The sequence below is a fragment of the Colobus angolensis genome, unplaced genomic scaffold (assembly GCF_000951035.1).
Source record: "Colobus angolensis palliatus isolate OR3802 unplaced genomic scaffold, Cang.pa_1.0 Scaffold22, whole genome shotgun sequence".
NCBI lineage: Eukaryota > Metazoa > Chordata > Mammalia > Primates > Cercopithecidae > Colobus > Colobus angolensis.
In genome coordinates this window covers 1,206,495-1,215,593 of record NW_012115377.1, presented here as the reverse complement: position 1 = coordinate 1,215,593, position 9,099 = coordinate 1,206,495, and the positions used below count along the sequence as shown (strand labels likewise).

The 9,099-nt window shown below is 53.4% G+C and overlaps 1 protein-coding gene across 1 annotated transcript in view; it reads right to left on the bottom strand.

Annotated features, from left to right (window-relative positions):
• The window catches only part of ANKRD24 (ankyrin repeat domain 24), a 56,658-nt gene that overhangs the window by 21,614 nt on the left and 25,945 nt on the right, over nt 1-9,099 (bottom strand). Inside the window, 8 exon segments of the mRNA XM_011943610.1 lie at nt 366-553; nt 733-839; nt 1,029-1,099; nt 4,679-4,736; nt 5,525-5,589; nt 7,444-7,532; nt 7,609-7,739; nt 7,846-7,932. Of these exon segments, the coding sequence (XP_011799000.1) occupies nt 366-553; nt 733-839; nt 1,029-1,099; nt 4,679-4,736; nt 5,525-5,589; nt 7,444-7,532; nt 7,609-7,739; nt 7,846-7,932 (796 nt within the window).

Below are 9,099 nucleotides of genomic sequence, written 5' to 3'. Positions count from 1 at the left end.
GCTCACTTTTTTGTATTTTTAGTAGAGATGGGGTTTCACCATGTTAGCCAGGATGGTCTTGATCTCCTGACCTCATGATCCACCCACCTCGGCCTCCCAAAGTGCTGGGATTACAGGCGTGAGCCACCAACGGCCAACAAAATTCTTACTGTACAGATGACCCAGGAAAGCAGAAGCAGACCCCCTCCTAGACTACTCTAAATGCCCTGGGGCTCCTTGAAACTGTTCTGAGTAGAATTGGGTAAGCTCTGGGACCTCCTAGAATGGAGACAGTCGGGGGTACCTTGAAACTATTCATGATAAAGAAAAGGGGTGACAAGAAGCTGCCAAGAAGCAAATGCAGCGGGGAGGTGGGGCTTGCATACCGCTGGGTGGGGAGGGGCGCTGGGCCGCCTCTTGCAGAAGGTGCAGGATGAGCTTGTCCCCCGCCAGGGCGCCATAGTGAGCCGCGTCCTGCCCCAGTGCATCGGTGATGCCCGGCTGGGCTCCGCCCTGCAGCAGGACTTCCACTGTTTCGGGGCTGGCCCCCTCACAGGCCAGCATCAGGGCCGTCCTACCAGGGGAGGGGGCTACTGAGGAGAGGAGAACATCCTCCAAGCCCCCACGCCCACCTCAGTACCCAGGCCGGGCTGGGAAGAGGAGGCTGGCTAGATTGCTTTACTCAGAGAGGTTAAGAGTCTTGCCCAAGGTCACATAGCATAGGGTGGACTGGCTGGGAGGGGAGATACTCACCTGCCTTGCAGGTCCTGATCATTTGCGGCAGCCCCTTGCTGCAGTAGGAGACGGCACAGGTCTGTGTGACACATCTGAGCTGCTATAATGAGGGGTGTTGCACCTGACTGGTAGGGAGGAGGAGGGATGTGATGGCATGAGAAACTGACCCCTGGGAGGTGCAGAAGCTTATATAACCGCCCTTGAGTTTTCACCTTGAACTTTCTTAGGCTTTCAAAGGGTGCCTGAGATACTGCCACTTGGTGGCAGCATACCTCAAGCATAACATCTTCCCCAAAGAGATCCCAGAAGCTTACCCGATCTTGGGGGTTTAGATGTGCCTTAAAGGAGCAGAGCACCTCTGAACAGGAGAGACAGCCACCAGCCACTGCAAAAGAGAAAAGGTTGTCGGGTGTTGTAGCTCAACCCTGTAATCCCAGCACCTTGGGAGGCCGAGGCAGGAGGATTGCTTGAGCCCAGGAGTTCAAGGCCAACCTGGGCCAACATAGCAAGATCCTGTCTCTAAAAAAAAAAAAAAAAAAAGCAAAAATTATCTGGGTGTGGTGGCATGTGTCTGTGGAACCAGCTACTCGGGAGGCTGAAGCAGGAGGACTGCTTGAGCTCAGGAGTTCAAGGCTGCAGTGAGCCATGATGGCACCACTGCACACCAGCCTGGGTGACAGAGTGAGACCTTGTCTCAAAAACCAAGAAAAGAAAGGAAGAAAAACAAAAGGGGGAGCCGGGCGCGGTGGCTCAAGCCTGTAATCCCAGCACTTTGGGAGGCCGAGACGGGCGGATCACGAGGTCAGGAGATCGAGACCATCCTGGCTATCACGGTGAAACCCCGTCTCTACTAAAAATACAAAAACTAGCCGGGCGAGGTGGCGGGCGCCTGTAGTCCCAGCTACTCGGGAGGCTGAGGCAGGAGAATGGTGTGAACCCGGGAGGCGGAGCTTGCAGTGAGCTGAGATCCGGCCACTGCACTCCAGTCCGGGCGACAGGGTGAGACTCCGCCTCAAAAAAAAAAAAAAAAAAAGGGGAAGGGGTAGGGTATGACCCTGCCCCTTTATTTCATGAGAAATTCCCACGTACCCTGGGAGATTTGTAACAAAGGCAAATTTTGCATTTTATAGATGCAGAAACCGAGGCCCAACCAGGCCTGGGGTCACCCAGTGGGGTCACAGGAAGAGTCAGATCTTGGATCTAGGTCTGCCAACTGCTAGTCCCAAGCACTGTGGTTCCCTCTACTTTCTGTAGAGACGGGGTCTCACTGTGTTGCCCAGGCTGGTCCCAAACTCCTGGGCTCAAGCAATCCTCCTGCCTTGGCCTCCCGAGGGGCTGGGATTACAGGCATGAGACCCACACTACAGGCATGTGCAACCATGCCTGGCTAATTTTTACTTTATTTTGTTTTTTTAGAGACAGGGTCTTGCTATGTTGCCGAGGCTTTTCTTGAACTCCTGGGCTCAAGCAGTCTGCTCACCTTGGCCTCCTGAGTGGCCGGGAGTGTGGGCGTGCACCACCACTCCTGGCTAATTTTCTTTTGGTTTTTTTTATGGAAATGGAATGTCACTATATTGCCCAGGCTGGTCGCAAACTCCTGGGCTCAAGCAATCCTCCTACCTCTGTCCCCCATAGCACTGGGATTACAGGCCTGCACCACTGTGCCTGGTCTATTTATATTTTAAGAGATCCCTCCTACTGCCATTTGCGCAGGACCAGAGTGGAGACAGGGAGGCTCCCCAGGAGGCTGTGCAGCTGAGACAAGAGCACAGGCTCTGGAATCCCTGGGTGTGAATTCCAGCAGGTTGACATACAGTCTATGCACAAAAATCCATTTTTCAGTCAATAAACTCTATTTGGGTACCTGCTGTGTGTCTGAGGGAGTATGAGGTTTTGATTGCTGCAAACCTTATCTACAACATGTAGAACAGTGCCTGACACACAGTAGGTACTCAATAACTGTTTTCTGTTGTTTGTTTTTTTTTGAGATGGAGTCTCGCTCTGTTGCCCAGGCTGTGCAGTGGCGCAATCTCGGCTCACTGCAACCTCCGCCTCCCGGGTTCAAGCGCTTCTCCTGCCTCAGCCTCCCGAGTAGCTGGGACTACAGGCGCCCACCACCACGCCTGGCTAATTTTTTGTATTTTTAGTAGAGACGGGGTTTCACTGGGTTAGCCAGGATGGTCTCGATCCGCCCGCCTCGGGCCCCCAAAGTGCTGGGATTACAGGCGTGAGCCACCGCGCCTGGCCTTAATTTTTTATTATTAGTAGAGACAGGGTTTCATCATGTTGGCCAGGCTATTCTCGAACTCCTGACCTCCGGTAACCTGCCCGCCTGGGCCTCCCAAAGTGCTGGGTAACTGTTCAATGACAAAAACCAAAGGGCTCCTGTATTGTGACCAGAGGCACTGCCGCCACTAGGTGGCAGCATACTCCAACTGCAGGGAATTCTCACTCAGGGACTAAAACCCCAAAAGCCCAATTTTATTCCGAGTTTCCAAAAGAACAGACGTTTCGTGAGTCGTCAGCGAAAGCCACGCCTGAATTTCATGGGCACAGCGGACAGATTGGGGGCTGTGGGTTCTGGTTCACATCCGTGGGTCCCCTTCCCTCCCTCTAGGAGGGAGATTGGATTTGGTGATTATGAGGGCGCCAGCTGCCTGAAGCTATGGTTTTCCTGATATCTCCTAGGAGCTCCTCAAAGGAAATTAAACCCTAGGGACCTCTCCTCACCCTCACAAAGACCGGGAGTACAATCGGCTGCTCCTTGAGGTCAGATGACCTGGATTCCCTACGACTTATCTGCGGACAAGTGATAGCCTCATTAAGCCTCATCTGTGCAATGGGCTAAAAGCCTGCGGTTCAAAGGGTAACTGGGATTTATGATGGGCTCCAGTGCCTGGCACAGAGTAGGTAACAAAAAAGGAGGAGAAGGGCCGGCACGGTGGCTCACGCCTGTAACCCCAGCACTTTGGGAGGCCGAGGCAGGCAGATCACCTGAGGTCAGGAGTTCAAGACCAGCCTGGTCAACATGGTGAAACCCCGCCTCTACTAAAAACACAAAAAAATTTTAGGCAGGTGTTGTGGCACAGGCCTGTAATCCCAGCTACTCAGGAGGCTAAGGCAGGAGAATTGCTTGAACCTGGGAGGTGGAGGTTGCAGTAAGCCAAGATTGCACCATTGAACTCCAGCCTGAGCGACAGAGGGAGATTCTATCTCAAAAAAAAAAAAAAAAAAAGGGAGGCTAGGTGGGGTGACTCACGCCTGTAATTCCAGCACTCTGAGTGGCCGAGGTGGGAGGATCACTTGAGCCCAGGAGTTTGAGATAAGTCTGGGCAACATAGCAAGATCCTGTATCTACAAATAAATTTAAAATATTAGCCAGGCATGGTGGTCCATGCCTGTGGTCCCAGTTACTTGGGAGGCTGAGGCAGGAGAATCCATTGAACCCAGGAGGTAGAGGTTGCAGTGAGCCGAGATTGCACCATTGAACTCCAGCCTGAGCGACAGAGGGAGATTCTATCTCAAAAAAAAAAAAAAAAAAAGGAGGGCTAGGTGGGGTGACTCACGCCTGTAATTCCAGCACTCTGAGTGGCCGAGGTGGGAGGATCACTTGAGCCCAGGAGTTTGAGATAAGTCTGGGCAACATAGCAAGATCCTGTATCTACAAATAAATTTAAAATATTAGCCAGGCGTGGTGGCAGGTGCCTGTAGTCCCAGCTACTGGGGAGGCTGAGGCAGGAAAATTGCTTGAACCTGGGAGGTGGAGGTTACAGTGAGCTGAGATCTCACCACTGCACTCCAGCCTGGGGAACAGAGTGAGACTCTGTCTCAAAAAAAAAAAAAAAAGAAAGGAGGAAACAGGAAGCTTCACAGCAGGTCAGGTCCCTAGGGCACTGGGTAGAATAACCCCCAACTCTAGCACCCTCTGGGCTACGGGGTCAGGGCAGGGCTGGGCTGCACCCACCTGCATGGTGTAGGGCAGTCCACCCGCTGCTGTCCACGACGTCCACCACGCAGGAAGCCTGGGGATGGGGCGAGTCCTTTGAGGCGGAGCCATCCTTCTTGTTGCCTGATTTCTCTAGGACTGCCTTCCCCACCCTGGGCTCTGCTATACTTCAGCCTCACCCTTTCCTGGTCCCCAAGTGACTCCATTTTCATGAAACTTGGTGAGAAAAGAAAATAGCTGGGAGCTGAGAAGCAGCTGGGAATTTGGGGAGTAGCTGGGAACTCTGCAAGTGTCTGGGTCTAAGAAAGGACCTAGGGCTTGGGGAGAAACAGAGCTCAGGAAATACCTGGCACTGGGAGAATGTATACATATATATATTTTTTTATTAGTTGGTGTTTCGCTCTCGTTGCCCAGGCTGGAGCGCAATGGCGTGATCCTGGCTCACTGCAACCTCTGCCTCTTGAGTTCAGAGATTCTCCTGCCTCAGCCTCCCTAGCAGCTGGGATTACAGGCATGTGCCACCAAACCTGGCTAATTTCTTGTATTTATAGTAGAGATGGGGTTTCACTATGTTGGCCAGGTTGGTCTTGAACTCCTGACCTCAGGCGATCCACCGGTCTCAGCCTCCCAAAGTGCTGGGATTACAGGCGTGAGCCACCGCGCGCGGCTCGGGAGTATATCTTAAATAGGAGAAGCATGTGGATGGTCTGAGAGTATCTGGTTATCTAGGGAGTAGCTAGGGTTCTGGAGTAAAAGGGGCCAAGGAATATCTAGGATTCACAGAGCATCTGGGGGTTCAAGGAATTGCTGGAACTCAGGAGTAGTAGGGGCCAAGGGAGTAGCTGAGATAAGAAAGTAAATGACCTGCAGTAGTTGCTTCAAGCACTGTGGGTGCCCGTATTTGGCGGCCAGGTGGAGGGCATTGTAACCTGGGGAAGGAAAGAAGATTTACTGGAGCTCCAGCTATTCAAGTAGCTCCCAGCTGCTCCCCAAGCCATGTCAACGACTTGTGATGAGTTTCTGTATCTAGCAAAGTCCCTGAACCCTAGTATTTCTCTCTTATTTTCCCTACAGACAGGATCTTGCTCTGTCACCCAGGCTAGAGTGCAGTATGATCATAGCTCACTGTAGGTTTGAACACCTAGGCTCAAGCGATCCTCCTGTCTCAGTCTCCCAAGTAGTTGGGACTACAAGCAAGTGCCACCATGTCTGGCTAATGTATTTGTATTTTCTGTAGAGACAGGGGTCTTGCAATGTTGCCCAAGCTGGTCTTGAACTCCTTGGCTCATGCGATCCTCCCACCTTAGCCTCCCAAAGCGCTGGGATTAACAGGCATGAGCCATCGTGCCCCACCGTCAGGTACTTCTCAAAACCATGCTATTCCCTGTACCCAGAGATTCTCCAAGCCATGGCTAGTCTGTATTCCAGACAATCCCATCTCAGCGACTCTCCACACCCACCTATTCCTCAAGCCCTATTGCCTCAGCTACTCCCCATATTCCCAGATACTCTACAGATACTACACCAAAGTTTCAGCTCTGCCCTTCACAACCCACAGTTGTTGTATATGTTCTTTCAATCCATATACCCTTGCTCTTCCATATGCCAACTCTGTCCCTGTTTGATGCTCCATGAATCCCCAGCTACTCCATATACCCTGCCCATCATGCCTGTGGCCCTAAAGCTTCAGATTTGACTGTGTCCCCATGCTAGTTGCCTCCTGAGCCCCAACTAGTCCTTTTGGCCACACATTTTTATCTCAGTTATTCCCCCCAGATCCCCAGTTAAGTCATACATACATACAAGTTCTCCTTGTACCCCAGCTACTCCAAGAGCTCAAGCTACTCCCACAGCTCCAGCTGCTCCCACAACTCCAGCTACTTCTAGATCCCAGCTATCCCACATACCTCAGATATTCCCCAAACTCTACTTGTTTTTCTCCTGCCCCAGATACTTTGCAAGCTCAGCTACTCTCACGAATTCAGTTCCTCCTCCAGACTCCTCAGTCACTTCCTTGATCTCGGATACTCCCACATCCCAGATACACCTCAAAGCTTAGTTCGTCCAATAGTCCCAGTTATCTCCCAAGCCCCAGGTTCCTCTGCCTCAGTCACTTTCTAGAAACTTCCCCAGGCTGGGCATGGTGGCTCACACCTATAATCTCAACACGTTGGGAGGCTGAGGTGGAAGGATCACTTAGAGACCAGTTCAAGACTGGCCTGGGCAACACAGGGAGACCACATCTCTACTAAGAATAGAAAAATTAATTGGGCGTGGAGGTGTGCGCCTGTAGTCCTAGCTACTCGGGAGGCTGAGGTTGGAGGGTCTCTTGGGCCCGGGAGGTGGAGACTGCAGTGAGCCGAGATCATGCCCATTGCACTTAAGCCTGGGTGACAAAGGGAGACTGTGTCCCTCCCCTAAAAAAAGAAAAACAAAACAAAACAACAAAACCCCAGAAACTTTGCAGTTATCCCCCAAGCCCCAGCTACTTCCCTGTGCCAGCTATTTCCCCATCCAACTGAACCAATACCTGAATCCTAGTCACTCCCCATTCACAAGCTGTCCACTCGCTTTGCTCGGTGCCAGCCACAGTCTCTGTCTTTGGCCACCCCATCCTAACATGCCCCTGTGTGTCTCCCTGGGGGCAGGGGAGGGGCACCAGAGGGAGCCTCCCCCGTTTTCAGCGGGGAACATTGAGGCCTGGAATCAGGGGCTGGCTGGACGCTCAGACTGGGCACCTGGGCTGAGTTCCTCCTCCCTCCCCGGGGCCCAGCTGGCAGTACCTGCCCCGTCTGTGCTCATGACATTGGCACCATGAGCTATCATCACCTCCAGACAGCTGGCCGCACCCCGCATGGCTGCCAGGTGGAACCTGGAAGTGAGAGACAAGGGTTCAGCCAGCAGGTTGCACCCCTCAGCCATCTCTCTCCTGGGTCACGGGCACTCACGCGGACTTGCCCTCGGGGTCTAGCTTCGTGGGCACCAGTCCCTTGCGGGCGATGAGGGCGGCCACTCGAGGTGCATCGTTGTTTTCCACAGCTTGTAGCAGCCTCTCGTCACTCTTGCCCCAGTCTTGACTCTGCAGGGCACACCCAGAGGTGCGTGGGGCAGGGTTGGCCCCTGCCCCCTCCCCGCGCCCCCTGACAGGGCCTCCGGGCTCTCACCGCCTGCCCCTGGGCACTTGCCTGGCGCCTGCCTCTGGCTGCCGGCTTCGGGATGGGGCAGGGGCCGCAGGGCGGGCAGGAGCCAAGGTCAGTGGGGCTGAGCCGCAGCTGCAGGGGGAGGTGGTCCTGGGCGAGGGGGTCTTCAGACAGTGTTCCCCAAGACTGCGACCCCCAACATCTGCCCCCAGGCCCATCACCCCAGTTGTCCAACAAAAGCCCACCACCAGCATCATCCCCTGAGCAGCCCCCTGGCATCTATTTCCAAAAGGTTGTTCCCTGGACCAGGCACGGGGGCTCACGCCTGTAATCCCAGCACTTGGGGAGGCCAAGGTGGGAGGATCGCTTGAGCCCAGGAGTTTGAGACCAACTTGGGCAACACAGTAGGACCCCGTTTCTACAAAAAATAAAAAAAAAATCAGCAGGGCATGGTGGCTCATGCCTGTAGCTGCTTGGGAGGCTGCGGTGGGAGGATCATTTGAGCCCAGGAATTTTGAGACCAGCCTGGGCAACACATCAAGACCCCCGGTGTACAACAAAAAAAGTTGTCCCACAATTCATCCGTTAGTGAAAACCACCCCTGCAACATCGCCCCCAGCAAACGGATCCATCAGTCTTTTCCAAACTACCCTCCAAAGTCCCATCTGAACCCCTAAAAGGCCCCTCTAAACGTCTCTCAGGATCATCCTCTGTACTGTTTATCCACAACTGCCCTGAAATGCCACCACTGTCCCCTAAGCATCCCGAGGCTTCTCCTCCCAAAACTAGAGCCTGAAATGCATTACAAAATGTCTCCCCGAAATTCCTGAAGTGTTCTGTAAAACCATCCTTCCCAATGAGCCCGTCATGTCCCAAAAATATCCTCCAAAAACATCCCTCAACTGTTCTTCAAAACTGTTCTCCAAATCATTACCTCTTCGCAAAATCGGCTCTCCCAAAATAGCCTCCAAGTTGTCCCCTCAGTGACCCCATCTGTCTCCAACATGTTTTCCCAAAACTGCACCCCCCAATGCCCTCTAAATGCTCCTAAATGTCCCCATTTGTTTAAAAGTGTCTTCCAAAATGTGTCCAAATGTCTCCCCAGATGTCTCTTCCATCCCCCCAAAAGCTGCCCCAACCTCTGTTCCCTCCCCCGCCCATCTTTCCCTGGTCTGGAACGAGGGGGTGGTCCAGGTCAGCTGGGGACGGGGAAGAGAGGGGAGAAGAAGTACCCGTGCCCCGCCCGCTCCCGCGCCCCCTCCCCAGGCCCTACCGCGAAGGAGGCGGCTGCGCACAGAC